Below are 27,420 nucleotides of genomic sequence, written 5' to 3'. Positions count from 1 at the left end.
TTATTATCAGTAGTAACTTCATCAACATAGAATTCAGCTAACACAGCACAGCATATTTGTTAGAATGTGTTGGAGCTTTTACTGCGTGTGACTGTCACTTTTAAAGGAGTCGTAGTTTAGGAAGAGGAACTCAGGCTTGCTTCGGCAGCACATACACTAGAATAGGAAGAGGAGCCCAGGACTTCAGAATGGAATGGCTATATTACCAGCTGCTTGGTATATGGCTATATTAGTATATAATATATATTATATGGTATCATCACTTAGCTGGTAGTATAACCATTCGGGGTGCTTTGGCTCTGTCTGCATAGACTCATGGAGCAGTGGGCAGTTCAAGTGCTGGTCTGTGTCAGCTGTAGTTTCCTCCACTGTTGAGCAGCGTAGAGCGGCAGGCAGCGAGTGTGACCCTAGTCCTCAAACCCTTAAGAAGCCTCAGATAAGGGGACTTTTAGCCCTATGAGTAGGAGCTCTTCATAGGCCTGGGAAATCAGGCTTCCTCACCCCTTCCCTGTGTGTGGTATTGCTGCTCCCAGGCAGGCCTAGGTATCAAGATTCCTCAGCCTTTGGGAGTGGCCAGTATTGCACCTCCCAAGTGAGGGCTGATCACCCTGAAGGCTTGACAGCTTTCTGGTGATCAGACCTTCGCCTCCTCACAGCCTTTTCTCCATCTGTAGTGTCAGTTCTCTGCCCTCTGTCGCCATCTTCTACCTGCCCTTCTTTTCTGCCCTGGCCACTTGGAACGATTCAGCTGCTTCTGCTTATCGTCCATCCAAGAGCTGGCTGCCTGGCCCTTCCACAGCGTGACCACTGTCAGCAGGAGCTCTCTGCTGTTACCACCCACCTGTCCTTTCTTTCTGTTGCTAGCCCCGTTTGTGCTCCTGACAGCAGAGCAGGAGAAGCCATTTATCGCCTGAGATGGCCAGACCCGAGCGGGCAGCATAGGGAAGTATGTTCAGCTGACTCACTGCACCTGAGGACTCTGTTTATAGCCCCAGAAGTATTTGGTCCAATCACAGCCATAGAGCAGTGGTTCTCAACCTTCCTAATGCTGAGACCCTTTAATACAGTTCCTCATGCTGTGGTGACCCCCAAACATAAATTTATTTCATTACTACTTCATAACTTAATTTTGCTACTGTTAAGAATAGTAATGTAAATACTGATATGTAGGATATCAGATATTCAGCCCCCGTGAAAGGGTTGTTCTGTCCCCAGATTGAGACGTTCTAGTGTCTTGCCTGTGTTTTGGTCCAGTCACTGGTCACAACAATACCTGTGTTAAACCTCTAGGGGAAACACTTGTAGGTGTGAATGGCTGCTGAATCATCTAGAGTTCATACAGGATTGTGACAGTGATGGCCAGCTGAAATCTTTGCATAGTTGTCTCAAGGCACCAAAGACTGGGTTTGCAAGCCCAAATCCTGCTTAAATCTTGGCACTTCCATTATTAATTGACTAATGTGGCCAGTAATTATTAAACTTTTCTAAGCCTCCTTGCTAATTTTCCTCATTTATAAAGAGATGTTACTAGGGATTTCTTGGCATGGTTTTTGTGAGAAAACAGCTGATGCTTGGCTTCACGGTATGTTGTAGTTGTTGTCTGTGTCGTTGTGTTAATCATTTTTATTACTTAGTGTGTTAAATGCTGAACTAGAGGTTTATAGTAAGTATTCCCAAAGCCTCTAAATCAGGCAGCCACTGGCTGGTGAGATGGCACAGGGGTAAAGGCAAGCCTTTCTGCCAAGCCTGATGACCCACGTTTGATCCTGTGACCCACATGAGTCATATGTCACTGTGTCATAGTGGAAGCAGAGGGATGGTTCCTGCAAGCTGTTCTCTGATCTCCACATTCATGCCTTTGTGTTTTCAAACACGTGCTTGCATAGCATAAGCCCTCGCCCACCCACCCCCACACACAGACAAATAAATATTTAAAAGGAAAGTGTATGTTCCTTGGGCTTTCTATTGCTGTGATAAGATACTATGGTCAAAAACAACTTGAGGAAGAAAGGTTTATTTCATCTTATACCTTGTAGTCCATCATCCTGAGAAGTCAAAGCAGGAACCTGGAGCAGGAGCTGATGGAGCACTGGTCTGTGGAGGAGGGCTGCTTACTGCCTTCCTCAGCTTGCTTTCTTATAGCACCCAGGACCACCAGCCCAGAGGTAGCACTGCCCAGAGTGAGCTGGGGCCTCCCACATCAATCACCATCAAGAAAACACACCACAGGTTTGCCCGTAGGCCAGTCTGGTGGGGCATTTCCAGATGACTGCAGATTGTGTTGAGCTGACAGAAAGCTAGGCAGTATATATAGTGTAGTGTGTTTTGAAAGGCGACCGTTGGCCTTGTTTCTTTATACTGTGTGATTGCAGCCCTCTGCTTCCACCATCAGTGTGCATCTATTTCTTTATCCATGCTTGGACTCTTACTTGTGGGTAGAATGCATTCCTTCATATTGGTTACCAATCTTCCCAGTCCCCTAAACCTAGGAATTCCCGAGATTTCATTTCCATGTAGGTAGGTAGGTAGGTAAGTAGTTTTTTAGGACAAAGTCTGGCTTTGTAGCCCAGAACTAGCCTTGAACTCACTATGTAGCCTGGGCTTGCAACAAACCCTCAATCCTCCTGCATGTTACAATTTCTAGTATGGAGTTCTGGAGGCATAGGCAGGTGAATCTCTGAGGTGGAGGCCAGCCTGGTCTACATAGTCTATTTCAGAACAGCCAGGGTTATGTAGAGAGAGACCCTGTCTCAAAAAAACAAAAACAGAAAGAAAAGGAAGGAAGGAAAGAAAAAAAGAAAGAGTGAATTTCTTATATGTACCACCACACCTGGCCTTTTTCCTCTTCTCAGCTCTTTGCCATTTTTTTCCCTGTCCTTATCTTTTCTTCCCCTCCCAAACCCCTTCAGCCATCATTTCCATGAAGAAGCCTACTAAATCTGTACCCAAAGCATTTCCAACTCCCCACTGGGCATCTCCATCTGGAAATCCTCCCTGCATTCAAAATTAACATGTCAAAAACTAAACACATCAATTCCCTATCAGATTTATTTCCAAGCTCTACTAAGTATAGCATCGTTACCTTTAACAAACAGATTGACTCTAAATTCAGCCGCTGCCTTTCCTGTGGTCTCCTCTTCTCTCCCTGTGTCTCTGACCCGGTCAGCGGGCCCTCCCGCCCATTGCCACTGCCATGCTGCTGCGTCTTCCAGTGATTCTTCATCCCTGTTGCCACTGCCCTAATTGGAGCCCTCATCATCTCTCCGCAGGCTCTGGACGAGGTGCCTCCTTACTGGTCTTCCCTCTCATTTCCTCTGCACCCAACATGCCATCCCCATGGCATTAGACCAGGGAACGGTTTTCATCTGTAGTGCTAATTGCACTCCTGTCTCAACTGACAAACTGTCCAGACCCCCAGATTGCGTGCAGAAGTCCAGACCACACCTGAGTTCCAAGGCGCTTCGTCCTTTGCCTGTCGGTTTTAGTGGGCTTGTTAACGAGATATCAAGCCTAAATGGATAGTCCCACAGCTTCTGAACCTGCTCCCACTCTCCTCTTCTTGTCCCTGCTCCTCCTGCTCCTTTTTGTGAGATACTCCTTTACCTCACTAGAATAATGGAGCCCTAGCCTCGCTGTCTTCCCATTCTCTACTCAAGAAAATTTGACCATCTTTCTGTTGGGTATTGAGGGCCACCTCCAGCAAGAAGCGTTTCACCATGCGCTGTTCTCTTCTTTACATTATTGAGTATCTACTCAAATATATTATGAGCTTTCTGTGATAGATGCTTTCTTACAGCTCCTTTTCTTTGTCTGTCCTTCAATCTTGACACATTTGTATTAAGACAGAATTTAAGAGGCTGTAGTTTTTAAAAAGTGAACAGCAGTGATTTGAGAACTTGAGGTGGAGGATTGCGTTAAGGGAGAGTAGTGTGTTAGCAGCTGTGGAAAGGTGTGATGGTACAGCAGAACTGAGCCAGCCTTCTAGTGTGGCGGCTGCCTGGCCCAAAGCCTCACCTTCTCAGCCCACCTACTAGAGTTTCAGTCCTCCTCACACTGGTCGGTCATCAGAGATCTACACTAGAATTCTGGGGGAGAAAAAGCTGTTCAACCAAGGTGGGCATGGTAGCTCACACCTGCAATCCCAGCCAAAGCCCTCTTGGGCTAAACAGTAAATTTCAGGCCAGCCCATTGCAGAATAGGTTAGGTTTCCTGTTCGTTTGCTTGGTTTGGTTTGATTTTTACCCCCAAATATAATTTACAGACTTTTCAGAATTAATAGGATCTAAAACTTGTTATATATTTATACAGAGTAATTTTCTAGGACTGTAAAAAGTGGAATATCTACTTGAGTTGAATCAAAATGTTACTTTAGTTTGACCCCTCTCTAGCTGTGCATTAAGCTAGCCCAGTTATCCTCACTGAGTATAACAAGAGCCACCTCTTCAGATGTCTTACACCACTTGGTCACATCCCTGCCCAGCACCGACACCGTGTCTTTCTACAACAACACTAGGTTTTGTTGTTGTTTGATTTTTCATTTGCTTTAATACTACAGAACCTCCCCATTGTCGTGTGGACAGAGAGCAGACCTCTTGCCATAGAACGCTGAACCTGCATAGCCTAGTCCCTGCGTGCCTCTGAGTCGCTCTTGTGCTGTGAAGACATTCTTCTTACCCTTCTTTCATCTGTTCTTCCGTTGAATGTCAGCTCAGTCATTACTTCCCCCAAGGAAGCCTGTCTTTCCTGATGTAGATAATTGTGTTATGAATTTTTATGGTATTCTCTCTCTCCCTTTGTCCCGGGAAGCATCTATTATTATGATGATTTTACACTTTATTAGTGATTATTTCCATTTCTTCTGCTAGATCCTAAGCTCCATGAGTGGTTTACTGGCCATACACCTGTACCTAGCACAGGGCCTCGTGTGTGGAAGGCTTCAGAGTTCATTGGGTGAATGAATATGGGGGTGATGAAACTTGTTTGTATCAACATAAACAGTTCTGCAGAGTTTTGGTGATGAGGATTACATAATACTAAGTATTGCTTTCATTTTCAATACTGATAACAGGAAAGGGTTTCTCACTTTTATATTTGCTATACTTATTATGGGGTATCAAATAATATAGTAAAATTAAGTTATTCAGAATCACAAAATAAGAAAAACTAGACGTCAAATAGCCCAGGCTTCTGTGGAACCTCAGACATTTCTAGCAACAAGGGTTAGGCATCACCAGAGGCTGCTGAGGTTTCTTAGTGTCAGTCTTGAAGCCTGTCCAACCTTTTCCTCTCCCTGTGGAAGCCTTTCAAGTGAGTAGTGTTCCTCTTGGGTTCCTTCTCTAGCTCCTGCCCTTAGACTGTTCCCACCGTGTGAGGCCTCACCTCACACCTTCACTTCTCTGTAGAACACTTTCCTCACAGAGACTCCAACCCGACTCCTCCACTGCTTCTTCCCAACACGGAGTTTTTGACGGAATAAAATTGAAAACACCAACATCACCATTTTCCTTCCTGACATCTATACCTGGGCAATACAGGTTGAGTATCATCTATCAAGATGCTTGGGACCAGAAATTATTTCAACTTCAGGGTTTTTCAGATTGGGAGTATTTGCATAGACTTGAAGCTGGTTGAAGATCCCCAATCTGAAGTAGAAATTCTTCAAAACCCAAGACTTTTGTAACCTCTCTGTGGTTTTGCCAGCCTCTGGATATGGTTCAGCTTGCCAGTATACCTTTGACTGAGATCAAAGCGTCCCCCAATGACCTACATTATAGTATGTAAGATTAGCGCTGTCCTTTTAGAATCCCAAAGTTCTTATGCCAGGAAGCAAGACTTGTTCTCTTCTGGCTGTGAATGAATATTCAAGCTTCGGGGAGTTATCACATCAGTTTATCCCAGTGCTGTTTTTGTTTGTTTGGTTGGTTGGTTTGTTTTGGTTTTTCGAGACAGGGTTTCTCTGTGTAGCTTTGTGCCTTTCCTGGAACTCACTCTGTAGCCCAGGTTGGCCTCGAACTCACAGAGATCCACCTGCCTCTGCTTCCCGAGTGCTGGGATTAAAGGCATGCGCCACCACCGCCCAGCCCCCAGCGCTGTTTTTAAGGGATTATGGAGATAAAGAGACTCTGTTTGGGAAACATTTCATTTACTCAAACTGTTCATCTGCCCTCTAGTTGTTAACTCTAGTCTTACATGACTAAGGGTCAAAAGGTGTGCTTTTTGAAACATTTTCTTGTTTTGCCAACCAGTCTATTACATATTCTTTCTCTCATCTATCAGTACCACATTCTGAAAGAGGCAAATGTTTCAGTGAGATGACATTGAGGTGAGAATTCCACTGGAGATCTACTATGTGGTAAAGTAGAAAACTATGGGAGATTGTATTTGTTAGAAGAGTAGGGAACGAAAGTAGAAGAAAGAAAGCCGGGCAGTGGTGCACACCTTTAATCCCAGCACTCGGGAGGCAGAGCCAGGTGGATCTTTGTGAGTTTGAGGCCAGCCTGGTCTACAGAGCAAGATCCAGGACAGGCACCAAAACTACACAGAGAAACCCTGTCTCTAAAAAACCAGAGAGAGAGAGAGAGAGAGAGAGAGAGAGAGAGAGAGAGAGAGAGAGAGAGAGAGAGAGAATTGAAGATAGGTTGCCAGAACAAAGAGAATGGAGCTTATGAAAAGCTCCCGTCCCATGCCACCCATGGCGTTCCACTTCATTCACATTGCCCGTCCATTCAGGACTAGAAAGTCGACACTGCTGCTCTTGCTTCCTGGAGCAGGGTGGTAGCCTCTGAATCATCCAAGTGGTGAATGACCAAAGCGCTCGTCCAGCGCAGCCCCGGCTGGCCCTGGACCCCACTGTTGCAGTGTGACTCGGCAGCAAATTTTGTTGGTGAAGGAGAGCTTGGAGTGTAGCACAGTGATAGAGAGCTTATTGAGCCTTTGGAAAGCCATGGGTTCCAATCTGGTGCCAGTAATAAAAAACGAAAGAGTGAGAGTTAGGGGTTAGCCAGTGGGGAATTGGGAATGTCACCTTAAACCTATGTTAAGGTCTCCAGCTGTCTTCTGAACTTGCTGCTTCTGTCCATTATTCTTCCCTCCTACAATTCTCTTTATTTTAGAAAAAGTCCCGTTGTGCTGTCTTAGAAATGTGAGCATTGTTGTAGCCCTTGTCCACGTCCGGGCGAGTCTGAGAATCCTCTTCTCTCTGTTCCCAGGGCCTTTGTGCACGACAGCCGGCATAACCTCCAGCTGCGGGGCCTGGTGGTACTGCTCATCTCCAAAGCCGCGGGACCCAGTGCTGAGAACTGTCAGAACTACGACATGGTCAGTGGAATATACTCATGGTAAGTAGTCCAGCGTTGCCCTCTAGATTGTGACTCACTGTTCGGCCCAGTCCTTCTGATTCTAAGTCAAATAAAAATAGAGTTGGGTCGCTGTTTGATAAGCCTGATGACCTAAGTTTGATGCCCAAGGACCTACATGGTGGAAGGAGAGAACCAACTGCCAAAAGCTGTCCTCTGACCTCCACAGATACACTCAATGGTGTGCACACTACAGCCAGCCTCATTTGGTAGTCTCTCTCTCTCTCTCTCTCTCTCTCTCTCTCTCTCTCTCTCTCTCTCTCTCTCTCTCTCTCTCTCACACACACACACACACACACACACACACACACACACACACACACACATCTAAGTATTTTCAGTAGAAGTGATATACTGGGATTGGTTTCAATTTCTGTTCACTTTGAATTAATTTGTTTATGTTGTTAGGTTACTAACCATCTTGTGAATTACTCTTGCGATCTTTCTAATGCTGCTAGAAGAGTTGTCTACTCTTAAGCAAACAAATCCCAAAACCCTGAAGCATTTTCTCACGGTACATGCAGCAAGTGCAGGAAGTTCTGGCTCTAGATCGCTTGTCTCCAAATCTCATTATTCACCTGTCTTCTCTCTTTCAGATAGTTCACTTCTCGTGTACATTAGTCTAGATATTAAATTGGTGTGTTCCCCTAAGATCCCCTGACAAGCTTGCAAATGAAAATCTACTTAAATGTGTGTCTATCTTCTCCAAACTGCTTCTGTGTTGGAGCTCAAAACTTTACCTTATACATTTTATAGAAAACTCTTGACCGAATTTAGCTGAGATTACAAGAGAAAATACACAAAGATTTAGAATGATTATTAGCAACCCCATTGGCAGTGGAAAGCAAATGGGTCACACATCTCCATCCTATCTGGAATCCTTTGATTTTTCAGCTTTCTGACTTTGATCCTGCCCTGGTTGTTAACTGTCTGCTTGTACATCTAGATAACTGTGCACAGATATATAAGATGAACACCAGCTATATTTTATTATTTCTCATAGCCTTTTTAAAACACTACTCCATATGTAAGAGTTGTTCATAAATGAATCATTCTCATGTTACAGAAGAGATAACCATTCCAGAAGTTAAGATTTATCAAAAATCTCCTAGATAGGAGGTGACAAATTTGGATTGAATATTTTTATTCTAGATAGGTAGGGAGTTCTGTAATTCAGGGGCACTTATCCATATGTACATGGTTACCCCATGATGTTTGCTCAGGTTTCTACTTTATTACCCTCTGAAACAACTATATTGTTCATCCTTGACATGCAGAATCTAAGCAGCCTGAGTAGAGCTTTGTGAGAGAATAGGTGTACAGCAGGCCTGGAGAAGCTTTTCAGCTCAGGCTGTGCAGAGGAACACATGCCTGCAATCCCAACACTTGGAATACTGAGGCAGGAGGATCCCACTGGAAGCCTGTCTGAGCTCCAGAATGAGACCCTGTCTCAAAAAACCAGAAACCTTTTCAAACAATCTAAACACATTTTACACCTGAGTATGTAGAATCCTATTAATGTTTAAGAATGATCCTGACATATAATTTCAGGCCACTTTCTATAATCAAACTTGATCTAGTAATTCCTCAGTTGGGGGTGTTTTACACACTTGCTAATGTAAAAAAGTAATTTGGCATAGGCATTTGAGAAGCAACCAATTTGTTTCTGTACCACTGAAGTCAATTTGTTTGTCTCTGCTTCCTTAATTATTCAAGTGTAACTTTTGCTAGAGGCTTGTATCTATAATGCCACAGTGAATTATTTAACATTTGAGGAAAGTACTGATTTGGGAGCTTTTTAATTTACCTCCAACTACTGGGGTTTATATTGTTGGTGGTTTTTTTCTCTTTAGCTTGACTTAGATGTCAGCTAATGGGGCCTGAGTAAATTACCTAAGGGACCCAAAGTGAGTTAGGTGATCTTTTTTGTTTGGCCTCAGGATATAACTGGTGCTGTGAATGTGTCTGCAAACTTATCACATAATAGCTAAGAGAGACAGAATTTAGGCTACAATGTAATAAGTGTAGTTGGGAAAAGTCAAGAGACCCACATTTGTAAAAATGTGCTGTAAACATCCACCTAAGCCTTTTGGCAACAAGATATCAGTTTTAGAGTTTATTTCATCAATCCTAACTTTTAAAAAATTGATTCTAAGGCCAATAAAAAAATGTAACTGCGGCTGGAGATAGACATTAGGGTCGAGCATCTGCCGAGCATGGTCTAGTCCTTAGTTCAGGTTCTATTATAAAAAATTTTTAACTAAACTCACAACTATCTTTACCATAATGAGAATACTTGCAACTTTCCATTCTATTAGTGATAGAATGTTTTTGTTTTGTGTACAAAAGATATTTTGTACTAAATACAATACGTATTATACTTGAATTGAGATTTTTCTAATGTAGCATGATTATTAAATTTAAAGAATTCAGGTGGTTGTTGTTGCTGTTAGTTTTATGCTGGTAGTGTGGCCTTGCTATAGAGTCCAGGGTGGCCTGAAACTGGCTGTGTAGCCTAGGATGTTACTGAATTCGTGATCCTCCTGCCACAGCCTCTCAAGTGCTAGCGTGTACCAACACAGTAGGCCAGGTGAATTTTCCAAATGGTTCAGCTTTCTTTGTTGTTTTATAAGAACCACTCAATGTATTCTTGTAACTAGCAGTTAAAAACAAACCATAAACTGTACACGTTGGTGCATGAACTGGAACATGAAAAGCTAAAGCTGAGGCACTAGGACCATGAGTTTAAGGCCAGCCTGGGCTACATAGTGAGTTCAGAGTTAGCCCAAGCTATAGAGGAGACCCTGGGTCAAAAACCAAACCAATCCCTACAGACTGAATACAAGTTTAACAAACACATATGCTTTTCTTCCCTACTACCCGGCTAGGCTATGCTTTCCAGCTTCTCTTGCAGTCAGCTGGGTTATCTGTCTGAAATCTAGCCAGTAGGATTTGAGCAAAAGTGGTGTTGTATCAACAATGTAACCCCAGTAGTTCGGAGATAAATTAAAAAGCTTCCAACTTAGTACTTCCCTCAAATGTTAAATAATTCACATCATAGATGGAAACCTCTAGAAGTGTTATTCACTACTTCCTGTTCATAAACATCTTGCAGTGTGATGCATGTTAAGCAGATGCTCTTGGAGGCCCATTCAAGGAGATGTCATGGTCTCTGAGCCACTCTTTGCAAGAGAACCAATGTGCCCATCCATGTCAGTATAATGAGGGAAAGTCCACTGTAAGTCACTTACATGGGTGCTTATTCTGTTAGCCGCAGCAGATGCTAATGTAATACACTTTTCTGTTTGGGTTAATGCTACTATCACTGTTCTATTGAGTCCTTATCCTCAGAAACTTCTCAATCTTGATAACTCCCATCCTTTTGTGTTCTCTGCCCCGTAAGCCACCCATTTCATTTCGGCCGATCTCCTTTTCTTGCCATCCGTTTCCACTCCCCTGTTTCAGGTCTTTGTTACTTCATTTCTAGATTTTAAGCACAGTGGTCTTTCTGGTCTCTGTCTCTGAATGCTCCTCCTTTCTGGTCTTGCTGAGTTGAAAATCCCAAGGTCCTGCTTTGATTGTTCATCAAGCAGCTATTAAATGCTCTCTATGTACCAGGCACTGTACGTTTTGCAGGCAATATAAACTGAATACTGTATATTATTTGCCAAGGAGACCTTAGCATCAAGCTAGGGAACACATAAGTGTATAAACAACTCTAATGTAGTCAGGTATGGTGGAACATGCCTGTAATCCAAGTACTTGAGAAGCAAAGGCAGGAGAATTGCTGTAAGTTCAAGGCCAGTCTGGACTATACAGTAAGTTTCATGCAAACCAAGGCTACATAGTGAGACCTTGTCTCAAACAAAACAAAAACCAAACCAATTGTAATACCATGTTATGATGCTGTAAATCAAAAATGGACAGAGTTCTGTGGGAGAATTAAGAGTGTTGATAAAAATGGGAAAAATCTCTTTTGAAAAGGGCCACTTAGACTTGGAGTAGAGGACTTAGAAGTGAGCCCTGAAGACAGCCGAAGGCCATCAGCTCTAGGAAAGCAGATGGATAAGAGGCACGGTGAAGGGTTTTCCCTAGGCAGAGGAATTGAGATTCTGACTGACCAAAGATATGGGTATAGAAGTACCTGGTGGAGCCTACAGTAGTGTGGATTTCTAATAGGCATTCAGTTCATAATTGATACATGAATGAATATATGAGTTTATAGTACTGAGACTAACTTCATTATGTGTGTTGTGGCTTGAATTGTCATCTCAAGATTCACTTGTTGAAATCCTGTCCCCTAGTACTTCACAGTATGACCTTATTTGGAGGAGATACCTTTTTCCCAGGAGTAATCAAATTAAAATGAAGTCATTTTTTAAAAAAGCCTTAACCTAATAGAACCAGAGTCCTTTAAAAGAAAAGCTGGACACAGCCACACATATCGTGAGAATGGCCTGCGAACCTGTGAACTCAAGCTAGGCATCTAAAGCCAAGGAGAACAGTATGAAACAGATTCTCCCCTCACAGCCTGAGCAAACTCACGCAGTGAGAATGATGAGATACATGGAAAGAAAGCTGGAGAGAGAGTGTAAAGAGCCCAAAGAATGAGGGTTCTGTCCGGGGAGAGCATGAGAGGTACCCAGAAGGCAGCAGAGTAATCCTGAACCCGGAGAAAGACAGCAGCTTCCTTGGTCTGTACTTCAGAGAGTTGGTTGTTGTTGTCTGTTGTTCTAGAGTATGTCATGACACATGTGTGGATCCGAAGACAACTTTCCAGAGTCAGTTCTCTCTCCATCATGTAGGGTCCCAAGCATTGAACTCAGGTTCTCAGTCTTGACAGCAAGACCCTTACCTGCTGAGCCATCTTGTGGCCTGAGAGTGTTTTTAAGAATTAAATGAGGGCCAGTGAGATGGTTCGGTGGGTAAAGGCCCTTGCCATGCAGTCTCTTAACCCACATAAATGTGGAAGGAGGAAACCAACTCCACGAAGTGGTTCTCTGACCTCCACATGTGTGCCATGTTTTGTGTGCACACATATACACATGACTAATAATGTAACAAATTTTAAAATCTTTTAAAGAAATAAACGAAAGTCGGGCTTGATGCCTCATTCCTCTTACACCAGCACTGAGGAGCAGAGGCAGGAGGATGAGTTCCAAATCAACTGGGATAGATAGTGAGGCCTTACGTAAATAAACACGAATGAGTAAGTAATAAGGACTGGGGGTAGATGTGGTGGTAAAGCACTCGCCTGGCATTCACAAAACCCTGGCTTCAGTCCCTGATGATAAATACCACAAAAGAAAAGGCCAGGGGGAGAGACGGAGAGGAAGGAGAAAGAGTGACTGGACCAAGTGCAGGCCCAGGGAAAGGGGTGCTGTGGGGCACAGCTAGAGTTTGCTTGGAAGATGGCCCGGGTGGGGCTGCCAGGGCAATGGCCTGGGATGTGCCAGGCCTTGGGCCCGCCCCCAGCCATGCTCGTACTCACACACACATGCACACGTGTGATCGTATGACATCGTGAGGTCAGGAGTCACGGGAGCAGTCTGGCAGAATTTGAGAGGGAAAAACAGATCTGGAAAGGATGGATAATCGAGATTTTACCCCAAGCACATGGCTGAATATTGCCTTGCCCATACTCAGACCCCTTGTGTCCTCTAACTCCATGCTTTTCTTTCCTGCCAGCATTTTCCAAACTGTGTTCAGAGTTTATGGATGTAACTGGGTGTATAGTTGAGCAAAAGGTCAGTCAAAGAAGCATGTGCTAGCATGCTGGGTGAAAACCAGTTAAAAGATCATTCTGTTTTAGAATATGCAGGAGTCACTGTGGACTTAAGGTCTGCTCTGTAAATTCCTAAAAAGATTCCTTTTACTAATTATTTGACTACAGAGCCATTTAAGCTGTCGGCAGTGTATCTTGTAGAATGTCGCAGACGTCTGAAAAATGTTATTCTATTTCAGAGTGCCTAGGTGGAATCCTCTTGGGAATTCTGTGAGGCAGAAGTCGCTTTCCCTAATGAGAAACCAGGTTTAGAAAAGCAACTCTGAATTCCCACCTCATGGGCAAGTAAGGAAAGAAATACATGTTCATACATTGCTTCCGTTTTTAAAATTGGACCCACCCGAGTTCCACTGCCTACTGGTTATGTGACCCTAAACAAGCTTAGGTGCCTTAGCTTCCCTTCTTGGTGCTGTGGTAAAACCCTCGGACAAAAGTGACGTAAGGAGGGGACGTTTCTGTTTTTGTTTTAGCTTCTAGTTCCCAGTCTCAACATCATGGCAAGGGAGTCACAATGGCTGGAGCTTGAACTAGTTGGTCCCAGTGTTCCCATCAGAAGAGAGCAGTGACTGGACTTGCTAGTGCCTGGCGTTAGTGTCCAGTACTTCCTCCACCCAGACAGCTCAGGTCTTGGCCACAGTTTAAGACAGTCCTCCAGACATGCTCTTTCAGGTGAATTAGATTTTGTCAAATTGACAACACTAGCTATCAAGTAAGTTCTCTGCCTCCTCACCACTCTGCTGTTGGATGAGGCAAGGCATGGTAGCACTCAGGACCCCAAGTTCAAGGACAACCTGGACTGCATAGTGAGTACCTAGGCCTACATGGCCCACACAGTGAGTCCTGGGTCATGCTTGTTTAACAGGTGGTGTCTCTTATTACTTCCAAGCCTGTCCTGGTGTTTTGTGTTTTTATCAGACTGATCACTCTACGAGGACAAACACTACACTTACCTTCGTCACCTCTATATTAAACTAGTGCCTCAGACACTGTGTCCTTTTAAATCTTTGCTTAGATGACTATATCTTCCTTATAACATAAGTGTTCTAATCTAGACTGAAACAAACTTTCAAATGACATGTTTTGCCTCTTAGGCAAACCTTGTTATATAAAGCAAAATATAATACAGCATTTCAAGAAATGAAAGTATTAGTAGAATATCATGAAAAATGATGCAAGAGTCCAAAGAGATGGTGTTTAAGAGTACTTGCTGCTCTTGCAGAGTACCTGGGTTCGATTCCCACTACCCATGTCAAGTGGCTCGCAACTTCTTTTCACTCAGGCTCCAGAGGATTGATGCCTCTTCTGGCCTCTACAGGCACCTACACTGACATACACATAGCCCTCCCATTTCATTCCCTACACATACATAAACATAATTAAAAATAAAATAATCATTTTTGAGAACAATCCAGTTTTTAGATATTTTCTTTCATTGTTGAGATTATAATATAATTATATCATTTCCCCCTTCCCTTTCCTCCCTTGCATATACCCCTCCTTACTCTTTCAAATTCATGGTCTCTTTTTTCATTAATTATTGTTACATGCATATATGTATGCACATATATGTATATATATTCAAGCACACACAAACACATATATATTCCTAAATATAACCTCCTCAGTCTGTATAATGTTGCTTGCATGTATGTTTGCAGAACTGATCATTAGGTATTGGATAACCAGCTGGGCTGCTCTTCCCCAGGGAAGACTCTGTCTTCTGCTCCCAGCATTCCATGGTTGCTTGTAGTTCTTTGTGGAGAGTTGAGGCCTTGTGGTCTTTCCTTCATCCACTTTGGCATGTCTGTTATTATCCTTTTGTTCAGCTGTGTTTAGGCAGTCATGTTGGTAAGACACAACAGTGTAGCTTCTAACATTAGTAGGAGCACATCTCCAGCAAACTCCCTGACCTCTGGCTCTTAGAATCTTCCCACCCACTCCCCCACAGTCATCCCTGAGCCTCAGGTGTGAGAGTTGCTCTGTAGATGTATCGGTTGGGACTGGGCTCCACAGCACTGCATTGGGATTGGTTGTGGTTTTCTGTAATGGTCTCTGTCTGTTACAAAGAGAAGTTTCTTTGTTGAGGGGTGAGGATTACACTTATTTGTGGATATAAAATAAATATTTAGAATGTAGTTAGGGATTATGCTAGTCTACTAAAGTGGTGGTTATAGGTTTTTCTCCAAGATCCTTGACTTTACCAGCCCTGGGTAGTTGGATAGGTTGAGAAGAATCAATTTCTAAGCATTTTTTCCTCTGATTGTTGAGATCGTAATACGTCATTTCCCAGCCCTAGCCCCATCTTCCACATCCCAAACCCTGCATATCCTCGACAGAGCTCACACTGTTCTGCCACTGGCTGGCTTCTTAGAGTTGTCTCCTTCCTCCGGTTCTAGGCATGATTCCTTCTTGTTGATTGGGGCTTATGTCCAATTAGAGAGCTGTTGGTTACCGCCAAGGTATGCCTGCCACTACTGTACCCTTAGGGTTATCATGTCATGCTGGTCATTGATGTGTTCAGAGATGTCGTAGCTGGGTAGGGCTGTTGGTTGCTTCCTTCTTTTGGAAGCTTCTATGGTACCTTCTGGTGCCATGAAAGCTAGCCCTCAGGGAGGAGACATTCAGGTCTGTGGGCATCTCTGTGACCACCACGGCCAGCAGAGTAATGATCCCCAGGATCGTTAAGGTTAGCTTAGGTAGCATAACATGACTTGTAGAGCAAGCATTTTTCGTTATTGTTGTTATTTACTCTGGATAGCAGGTGAGCGGATGACTAGAATAAGACCATAGGGACAGAGGATATGGCTCAGTAGTAGTTGTGCTCGCTTAGCATCCACAAGATCCAGTCTCAGCACCATGGAAAGAAAAACAAAGAATAACATTATTTGGTATTTATTTGTTACATTGCTAAGACAAGATTGTATGTCTTTGTGTGCTATTAAAAAGAGTTGAAAGGGCTGGAGAGGTTGCCCAGTTTTTAAGAGCATTTGCTGTTTTTGCAGAGGACTTGACTTCAGTTCCCAGCACCCACGCTGGGCAGGGACCCAACACTCTCTTCTGGCCTCTGTAAACACCTGTATGCACATGGTGTGTATACAGATAAGCAAACACATAGATATAAATAAACTTTGGAACTAAAAGTAGTTGAAAGGAACACATTATAACCATATTACACCACCATTTAGAATGTTGTAGCACATAGCAGTCAATGGCTACTTGATCAGGCTGAACTATTACTAATAGTCATATTTAAAGGGAAGATGTTCTTAAAATATCTCAAAACAAATTACAAATTTTCCTTTGAAACTATTAATATATATAAACCTTCAGTGGAAAAATTCTATAAAGCAAAGGTCAGTTATCAAATTTCAAAAATACTTACAGCATATATAATCAATGGCTACATTTTACCCCAAAAGTAAGTTGAAGGTCTTATGTGTTCGAAGGAGGGCAGTACAACACAAGCATGAACAAAGGGTATGAAGAGGCAGGGAACTCAGAAACCTGGCTGGAAGGAACTTTTCTCTTTTGGCCTCTAGTATCAAATATCCTATGAAACTGCATGAATTGTAGACTCTCTGCTAATTAAAAAAAGACAGGAATAAAGCTAAATGAAATAGTTAAGTTAGCTTTCTTTTGTTTTTGTTTTGAGATAGAGTCTCATTATGTAACAAAAGGTGGTCTGGAAGTCTCTGTGTGTATGTAGCCCAGCCTGACCTTGAACTTGTGATCTTTATAGCTCAGCCTCTGTAGTATTGTGATTACAGTCCTGTACCTCAATGCTTGCCTCCAGATTAGCTTTCTTAAAATGAACATTCATATTAAAGTAGACACCATGACTGCTAATTTTTCATTCAACTCAGTTTTTAATTGAAGTAATTAAGATTAAATTAGTAGTAGATTGTAAGGTAATTGTTGGGCCTCAAGAACTTGTCATACAGCGTTGGCAAGGGACTCAATTGTTATAATCATGCACTGGTCTTGCAGAGGACAGAAGTTTAGTTACCAGTACTCAAGTTATATGGCTCACAACCATCTATATTTTCAGCCTCAGAGTTCCAAGACGCTTTTCTGGGATCCTTGAGTACCTGTACTCACATGAACATGCCCACACATAAATACACACATATACACATAGTTAAAAATAAAATAAATCTTAAAAAGACAAAACGAAAAGAACTAACAAGCATGATGGCACACACCTTTAATCTCAGCACTCGGGAGGCAGAGGCAGACCTATCTCTGAGTTTGAGGCCAGTCTGGTCTACATAGTGAGTTCCAGACAAGCTAAGAGCTACAGAGTGAAGCCCTGTCTCCAAACAAGCAAGTGGCGTGGGAGGCTTTATCACACACAAAAAGTCTATAAGGCTGGTAAGGTGGCTTCTTGCATACAGGCATTTCCCATGTAAGCCTGGTGACTGAGTCAGTCCCCAGAACCAAAGTAGTGATGGGGGAGAGGACAAAATGCAGAGTTGTCCTCCAGCCCCCACATGTATGCTGTGGTGTGCACACCTACACATAGTGCGCGCACACACACACACACACAAAATAATATTAATAATTAAAAAGAATTTTAAAGTGTTATAAACATACCTGTAAGTCAATCTAGAAAACACCTTAAAATTAAGGTTTTGATCTTAACATTACTCTCTCCTCTGAGTGAAAATGGATCAGGTCGGGACTGGAAGATGAGGAGCTTCAACATTCAGGGGACCACATGAACCGCTCTTCAATGTGGAAAAGAATACCAGGGGACTACATGATCCACTCTTCACATGTGAGAACATCAGGGGACATGTGATCCACTCTTCACATGTGAGAACATCAGGGGACATGTGAACAGCTCTTCACATGTGAGAACATCAGGGGACATGTGAACCGCTCTTCACATGTGAGAACATCAGGGGACATGTGATCCACTCTTCACATGTGAGAACATCAGGGGACATGTGATCCACTCTTCACATGTGAGAACATCAGGGGACTACATGATCCACTCTTCACATGTGAGAACACCAGGGGACTACATGATCCACTCTTCACATGTGAGAACATCAGGGGACTACATGATCCACTCTTCACATGTGAGAACACCAGGGGACATGTGATCCACTCTTCACATGTGAGAACATCAGGGGACATGTGAACTGCTCTTCACATGTGAGAACATCAGGGGACTATATGATCCACTCTTCACATGTGAGAACATCAGGGGACTACATGATCCACTCTTCACATGTGAGAACATCAGGGGACTACATGATCCACTCTTCACATGTGAGAACATCAGGGGACTACATGATCCACTCTTCACATGTGAGAACGTCAGGGGACACGTGAACTGCTCTTCACATGTGAGAACATCAGGGGACATGTGAACCGCTCTTCACATGTGAGAACAGCTCTTCAATGTGGAATACATCAGGGACTACACGAACCGCTCTTTATATGTGGAGATATTTAAAAACTGGAAAAGGCCAGGGTGGTTTTTGTTTTGTTTTGTTTTAATTAACCTTCAAATTCAGGTAATTGGACTTGGTCTCAGCTGTAAATATTACAATTCATAATTTGCTTTTTATCATATTATTAAGTAGCAGGTGATGACTTGTAATTATAATAACAATAGGCTGTGACTCTCAGCCTTCACCTTCTTTCCATACATTAGGATTCTTCTAGTACTTAAAAATGCCAAACATAACAAAACTGTATTTGCCTTGGGGAGTGATGAAGTTAAAAAGCATCTTGAGAAATGAAGCATAAGCAGGAACATGTTAATAATATTATTTATTAAGGATTAACTATATAAACATAATATTGAAATATTACAGTAAAATATAGGTAGTAAAATAAAAATAGTGCCTAAAACCTATTATAGTGGTTGTTTCTTAAGATCATGTATAATGTACAGAACAGAGTCAAGGCAAAAGCTCCGAGTGGTGATAACTGACTGGGTCAGGGGCGCCAGGGATGGGTGAGCACAAGTATGAGGAAATAGTCCAGGGGTTATTTGTACTGTTTTAGTTTTTAAACGATATACCCATGTTATTCTGTATACTTAAAAGTCCATTTGAAAATCAAAAGAAAATTATATTTTGTAGTGGTAAAGCAGTAAAAACCACCATAGGAAATTGATCTGTTTACATTTTAAGAATCTTAAGCTGGACAATGTAGAACATACCTAGACTATAGGAGGCTGAGGTGGGAGAATTACCACCTTATTTTGAAGCTGGTTCAGGCTACCTAGCAAGATCCTATCTCAAAAAAAAAAAAAAAATCAAAACAAACTAACAAAACCAAAACACCCCCAAAACTGAGTGCTTATTGACTTATTGACAGTGATTTCAAATGATTATGCTGGATAATTTAACTTAATATGGGCTTTTGTAAATGATTTCAAAAGATACCTCTGCTATTTTTCAGAGCGATTTCAAGAAAACGTGCAGTTTGATTACATATTCCTATCGATGGTATTCTACTTACAAGAGTAAAATGCACATACAAATCTAGCAGTATTACTGATTCATTAGAGGCAGTACTTATTTTCTTCATTAACTTTTTATTGTTATTTTCAACTTACACAGCATGAACAAATACAGCAATTACATGTTGAATGAAAAGGGAAGGCGCTTTATGTTCAACATTGCGCACATCAGACGCCATTGCTCTGCCGGAGTGTCTGGAAGAACACAATCTAAGATCAGCCTCTTACAGCACAAGTATAATTAACCGCCAAAAGCAGGCGGGCTAAGCTGCTAATGTACTCATCCTGAGAGGTAGTTGATCATATATAAATAACACGATATACATTGGCCTGCTGGACTACATTACAGCAAAACTGAGCTGCATAAATGTGCTGGGGTGTTTTTGATGCTAAGTCTGTTAAGTCTTTTTCTTAAGGGAATGCTGTCTGCTGATTAATAGGAGGCCAAAGCCAACAGCAATATCCAGTGTCTAGTTCTACATCTTAACAGCATTGACTTCCTGGTGTGTTGTGCTTAAAAGCAGTTCTAGTGGTCCTTTACTTACAATCATGTATAAATGTATAGAATGGGATCAAGGAGAAAGCTCACAGTGGTGATAACTGTGTCTGGGAGTATACATAAAATGTTCTGTGTAGAAAACCTGAAATTATTCCAATGTGTAATATAGCACATGCTTGTAATCAGTCCCTTGGGAAGCTGAGGCAGGAGGCAAGTTTAGCCAATGCAACATACCCAGACTTTATCTCAAAAAAGTTCTTTTAATGGAAGCCTCTATTTACTAGCTTTATGACTTAATGCTCTTCCTGATTCTTCAAGCCAAAATTCAGGGCACCCCAAGTAGTAAGTAGTGTGTTGTCAAAGAGATATCTTGGGTTTTGTCTCAAATCTATAGCTGGTTAGTTATTTGACCTTAAGCAAGTCAAATAGAGCATATTCATCTATAAAGTGGGATAATAATGAATTTCAAACCAGCAGCTTCACTAGCAATGGCACATGTCCAACTAGGTTCAGTTTACCTGCAATCCCATTTTCCTGCTCTGTCCACCTCTCCTCTGCTGAACAGATACAAATATGAAATAGTCTTTGTTCCCACGCTACAAGGAACAAAACAAGTCATGCATCTGATAGTCAGTCTCCCTGACACTGTTGGTGCACTTTCACGTCTACCAGCAGTCTCTGGTGTAACTATTGGAGCTAAATCCACATTCACCACTGGGGCCACCATCAACCCATGTCCATTGGCTGTGTCTTTGTTTAAAGGTAAATAGTCCTTACCACCCCTTGGAGAATTAGCTTCTACTGCAGACTTAGAACCCAGTGAACCCCTTCCTCATATGCTCTTAACTTTATCCTTTCTCTCCTCAAGACTGGTGGTCCAGATAATAGAGGCATAGGGCACATTCTTAGGTTTGTTCTCTCCAATCATGGCATCCTTACTCCCTGACATTGCTGGCATCCTAAGTCCCACATTTCTGTTACTGTAATCCCCCCATCCCACCCACCCCAAGTGTTTGAGTAGAATACCCTTAATTCTTCACCTGCACCTCACTCCTTCTAGGGTTAAGACACATTTCCTGATACCACAGCTGTCATTTTCCTAGTTCCTCTAAGGTGACACAAAGAAGGTGAAAGTGTCATCTAGAACATTTTCTTTGTCCACCAAGAAAGGATCAGTGCAAGACCCTAACTGATGTACGTGATGGTAGGACTGGAGGTCAGGATGAGTCAGACAGTAGGGACTGTTGGTGGACTTTTCTTTCCCGCCCGCCAGTTCCCAAATAACCAACACAGAGACTTAAAATTAATTATAAATGATTGGCTAGTAGCTCAGGCTTATACTAACTAGCTCTTACAACTTAAATTAACCCATATTTCTTATCTAAGTTCTACCACATGGCTCATGGCTCCTTACCTCATTTTGTACACATCTTGCTTCCTCTGCATCTGGCTCTTGATTTCCCTGACTCTGCCCTCCTTCTTCCCAGTGTCCTTAGTTTGGTTGTCCCACCTATACTTGCTGCCTGCCTACCAGCCAGTCAACTTTTTATTAAACCAATTTGAGTGAAAAATCTTTACAGTGTACAAAAGGATTATTCCACAGCATTTCTCCCTTTTTGTCTAATTAAAAAGGAAGACAACAAAAATAGTTATTAAGAATTACAGTTACAATATCCAGTCCATTTGTATTTGGCAAAATTAGAGAATATATTCTATTATCTATCTTATCTTTGTGAGTCCAAAGTTTTGTAGCTAATTTACCTTCTGTCATAACTAAGGAATACTGTTACTATCTAGTCTTCAACTCCATCAAAGACCCCAGAAAAATATAATATTACCTGAGTAAACAGGAAGTGAAATGTAAGCCACTTTCAAAACTATAGAAATGTAATCCCAGCACTTGGGAGGCAGAGCCAGGTGGATCTCTGTGAGTTCAAGGCCAGCCTGGTCTACAGAATGAGATCCAGGACAGGCACCAAAACTACACAGAGAAACCCTGTCTCCAGAAACAACAACAACAACAACAAAAACACTATAGAAATGACAGAAACAGTTGGCAGTCTGGACAGTCAACCCATGGTTCCTCTGTAATGTTGGGGCATCCATCTTTGGCCTACAGGCCTAGAATTCTGACAGACTTTTTTGTGAAACAGGGAATTTTGAAGGACTGCCCTACCTTGTCTTGGCAAAATTTGGCTGTCTCTTTATGTCCTGCTGGTCTAGTTTGACAGTATACTGTCAGCAATTGAGGCAAGGGCAGTTTCTTGGCCCAAATAGTTAGCTTTTGCCATAAAGAAAGTAAGCTCCATATAGAGTTTCTTCAGTGCCTATCATCTTCTTTTGAAATAAATTGGTCCTGTGAGGAGCAGGTGTGTCTCACTATCAGGAAAAGCTTTAAGTTATTAAAACATTTTAAATGCCATATTTTGTAGGTTTTTTTTTTTTCCTTTGAGACAAGGTTTCTCTGTACACAGAGAATTCCTTTACGGGAGTTTTGTAGGTCTTTTAAGTGTTTGAAGGTCATCTATCTATCTAAATATATCTGTTTAACCTTTAAAACATACCTAATATGACTATAAGTTTATTATAGATGACTATTAACCTGTATTTTTAATTATAATTTTAAATTATATTACATTTTTAAATGAGCTGCATAAGCACAATATACCAAAGTAGAAACATACATATAGTATAACAAAATTAACTTTAAATTTATATCAATAGAACCAAAATCCATACCAGTGTAAATATTTTGATTAATGATTATTTTTAGATTAAAGTAGATTCAATAATCTACCTGTTTATCTTATCATTTCTACATCATGTTCCCCTTTATTTCTTCAAAAAAAGATCTTTGAATTTAACTTTTCTGTTTAGCTTTTTTCCTGATCATTACCAGTAACAACTTGTAACCAACCCCTCTAAACAATGACAAATATCCATTATCCACTGAACTATCAAAAACCACCCACCCTACCTCTTGGGAATGTGGGTGTTGTGTTCTTAAAATTACTTCCTGTTGTCTAGGGGCAATGGCATCTTTAGGTGATGTGGTGGTATTGTGTTCCCCAAAATATTGTGTACCTTAATAAACTTACCTGGGGTCAGAGAACAGAAAAGCCACTAGATACTTAAGATAGGCAGTGATAGCACATGCCTTTAATCCTAGCATTCCAGAGGCAGAAATGCATGTGTTCAAGGATACAGCCAAGCATGGTGACTCACACCTTTTAATCCCAAAAAGCAAACCTTTAATCCCAGGGAGTGGTGGTAGAAAGCAGAAAGGTATATAAGGCGTGAAGATCAGAAACTAGAAGCATTTGGCTGGTTAAGCATTTGGCTGGTTAAGCATTCAGGCTTTTGAGCAGCAATTGAGCTGAGATCCATTCTGGATGAGGACTCAGAGGCCTCCAGTCTGAGGAAGCAAGACCAGCTGAGGATCCAGCGAGGTGAGGTAGCTGTGGCTTGTTCTGGCTCTCTGATCTTCCAATGTTCACCCCAATAACTGGCCCTGGGCTTGATTTTATTAATAAGAACTTTTAAGATTCATGCTACAAGGTGACCCTGAGAAGATTGGGATAATTGTCAAGTCCTGAGAGAACTAGCTGTATCATTTGTTGTCCAGTCTCTGTGTAATGGGAAAGTGCAAGCTTATGTGGGGTCCTGGCTGGAGAGTAGTGGTCAGGCTGCACTACTATTTCAGCTGGCCACCTTGAAATTGTCCTGAGAGTCTGCAGTCCAAAGCCAATCTTTGGGTGGTGTACTTTAAAGAGAAGGACTTACTAAGAGCTGAAAGATGCCTGGTGGAAACAGTGGCATTAGCACTCAGGAGGAATCGATTCAGTGCCATTTGAGTATAGTCAGGGATGAAAGGGGGCAGAGTGAGCAATGTACTGAGTGAGCTGAGAGATGGTTAGGTTGTGAGTAGAATGCAGGAGACTGAAAGTTTCATGTGGAACAATGGTGGATGGTCACGGTGCAAGTAAGCAAAAATGGACCTTTGGGAACCACCTGTAGGTTGTATTGAGTAGACAGGTGACCAGACGGGCTTAACTCCGTCAAGAGAACACAGGGTGTCAAGAGGGGTGATGTTGGGAGTAGAGCTGGCTACAGAGGAGCAGTGCTTTCCCCAGTTAGGGAGCGAGTATGAGGCCCGGTCTCACCTCTCACCTCCTCCGTTTGAGGCTTCTATGATAAACCCAAAAACTCTGGCTGAATCAGAGCCAGAACCTACAGGCAGTGTTCTGTGAATTATTGAAGCATTTAACAGTTTTATGGTGACTCATTCATGGGTGCTTCGTCCCCAAAGGACCTTCTAGAGAAGGCCTTTGCCTTCGTCCTCTTCCACCTGGGCACCTTCCTGTCACTATGGCCTGTGCTGTGGTTCAGACCTTTGAGGCACTCCTCTACTGTCTAGACGAACAGTCGCTTGTTGAACTGTTTTATCCCTGTACCAGATTGGTTCATCTGCTCATTGATTAATTGATTCAACCAACATCTGTTGAGCACTGCTGTGTCAAAAACATAGAACTATAGGTGGGCGGTGGTGGCGCATGCCTTTAATCCCAGCACTTGGGAGGCAGAGGCAGGCGGATCTCTGTGAGTTCAAGGCCAGCCTGGGCTACCAAGTGAGTTTCAGGAAAGGCACAAAGCTACATAGAGAAACCCTGTCTCGAAAAAACAAAAAAAAAAAAAAAAAAAAAAAAAAAAAAAAAAAGAACATAGAACTATAATAAGCATTACTGTAGCTCACATGTACAAGAATGTCTGTAAATCTGGTACTATTCCGTGTTCTTCATGTGTATTAAGTGTTATTCCTCACAATCCTGGCTGGTAACAAATCACTTGGAAAACAGACTTAGAGAAATGTAGTCGCTTGCTCAAGATCATCTAGTAAAGCAATTGGCCGTAGAACCCTGCTCTTTTAATACCATAGGCAGACTTTGGATTAGGGTTCCCTAAACACACATTCTTACTCATCGGAATCCATCCTTAGCACTGAGCACACATTTTTCTTTCTGAGTCTGGCAGTGTTAAGTTGTATAGTATAGAAACCAAGTTACCAGCTTTTCCTGTGTCCGCCAACGCCCCAGACTTACAGCGAACATTCAAGCACTCTGTAGATTATTACTGATGTAGTAAGACAAGTTGAATTTGGATGATGGTGAAGGTGGGGAGTGCTACAGAACTTAAAGATAAACCCTCATAACTGCAGGCCATATTTCACTTCATTTCACTGATCTGTTCTTCATCTTTTGTGGAATACTGATACCTGGATATTTTCTTTAATATAGAAACCAGATTTGTTTTTTCCAACTAGACACTTCTGTCCTAGACAGATGTGTCTAATAGGTGAACATTAAAATGCATGTCATTAGATATTAGTCCTTAAATGCTCATTGCTATACATTATGGTATTAACAAAATTTTGATATTCTACTCACATTGTTTGGAGACATCACTTCAAAGCATTGTTTGGATGATCTCTACCAGCAAGGTTCACTGCTATCCAGGGATAATTGTGTCCTGCAGTACTTGGAGCATCTATTACTTGGCTGTAATTACTTATATATTCATTGCAAACAATGATGCAATGGGTTTTTAGAGGCTGTGCATAAGAGAACCAACAAACTGAGACGCAAAACAAGTTTCCACCCCTTCTTTCCAAAGCTGTAGTTAAGCACTTGAACACTAGCCAATGTAGTAGAAACCTGGCAGACTTGTCTCTGCAGCAGGCTATGTAAAAGTGTTTATAATTGACAGCTTATTATGCCATGCAAATGACCGTGTTTCAGTGGAGGAGAGTGAGAAAATATGGCTATGAAGTTATTTAACTCCCCTTTGTTAGTTGTTTTCTGGCAACAGGAGAAGGATACTTTGCACTTAAAATGCATTTCTGTATTTAATTTTGTCATTTAATTAAAAACTTCTGGGGGAGGGGAATTTACTTTTTAACTTTTTATAGATAGGCCTGAGCAGTTTTAATTTAACAAAAACAATAAGCTGAAAAACTAAAGTTATCAGGGAGTTGGAATGAACTGGTACTAAATTGTTAGGGTTAAATTCAGTTCATGGCTTCACTTTTCTTTTCTCATTTACATGTGTTTATTTACTTGAGGTGGAGGCAGCTGTACATGTGGAGTATAGAGGACGACTTGCAGAGGTCGGTTCTCTCCTTTCCCATTGGGATGCAGAGGCTGAGCTCGGTGGCAGGCTGGCCACACCATCTTTACCCACCGACTCGTCTCTCTGGCCTTTGGCTACACGTTGGATTTTTTTGTTTTTGACATACCTTCAGTGCTGTTTTCAACGGTACCTGATGTGAACTCTGTTTCCTCTTGTCTGCAGCACTGTGGCTGGAAATTAATCTTTCTTAGGAATGGTTTCTAGGGACAGGGGAGGTGCCTTGGGACACTGCAGTCTGTCGTATGCAGCTACTGTTAGCTCTTTGCTTTGCACTTTCTGCCTATGAATTCATATGGCTCCTAAAGCCAGGAAGCACCTTGCCCTGAGGGCACCGTGCCCTCTACCCCTCTGTTCAGCCTGGTCACAGCCTGGAAGAAAAGGAAGTAAGGCTGACTTTGGTGGGAACCTGTGGACGGGCCTGTAAGGAAAAAAGTTCTGGAAGAGGCGAGTAAAAACCTAGAAAGAGCCTCTATGTCTCCTGTAACTGCCTTTCTCAAGCTGAGACCGTATCTGTCCATTTACACTCCTGTGAAGGGGAAAGGGGAAACTGTTACAGTCAGTATTCAAAACATGTCCTCATTTTCCTGTTTTCTGGTTTGCTTAGAAGCCAGAATCTTTGTGGTTTTGGTTGGTTAATGATTGCATGGGTTTTTTTGTTTGTTTTGTTTTGTTACCGTCACATAAATCCTTAGGTACTGATCTATTTAAACAGGAATTTTTGTGCACCTGTAACCCATATTTTTATTGAGAAGTAATTATTATTTCAGAGAAAATAGGATGTTTATGTCACTATCAAGGCACTGCCATTTTTATTGTTATTGTTCCCTAGATATGAGATAGATCATTGAATCTACTCTGAGAAAAAAGATAAATAATAGGATAAATAGGTAGATCACTGAATCTACACTGAAAAGAAAAAGGGGAAGATATAAAAATGACAAAAGGTAGACTACTGAATCTATTATGAAAAGAAAAAAGAGAGAATATGGATATGATAAGATAAAAAGGGAGATTATGGAATCTACTTTTAAAAAGGAACTACCTGTTTTAAATAAGATAAGTAATGAAAATTTTTTGATCTGAGTTTATCAGATGTTACTGGACTGGACATTGT

General features: G+C 41.9%; 1 protein-coding gene across 2 annotated transcripts in view; it reads left to right on the top strand.

Annotated features, from left to right (window-relative positions):
* Positions 1-27,420, top strand: part of Pdss2 (decaprenyl diphosphate synthase subunit 2) — a 248,067-nt gene that overhangs the window by 63,738 nt on the left and 156,909 nt on the right. For both annotated transcript variants that reach the window (XR_006064394.2, XM_006982760.4), the window contains exon 2: positions 7,209-7,337. Coding sequence is in view for 1 of the 2 variants with exons in the window: in XM_006982760.4 (XP_006982822.1) it covers positions 7,209-7,337 (129 nt within the window). In the remaining variant the exon portion in view is untranslated. The remainder of the gene's footprint in view (positions 1-7,208; positions 7,338-27,420) is intronic.

The sequence above is a fragment of the Peromyscus maniculatus genome, chromosome 16 (genome assembly GCF_049852395.1).
Source record: "Peromyscus maniculatus bairdii isolate BWxNUB_F1_BW_parent chromosome 16, HU_Pman_BW_mat_3.1, whole genome shotgun sequence".
Lineage (NCBI taxonomy): Eukaryota > Metazoa > Chordata > Mammalia > Rodentia > Cricetidae > Peromyscus > Peromyscus maniculatus.
The sequence above is the reverse complement of the archived record's forward strand: the minus strand, read 5'-3'. Positions and strand labels throughout refer to the sequence as shown.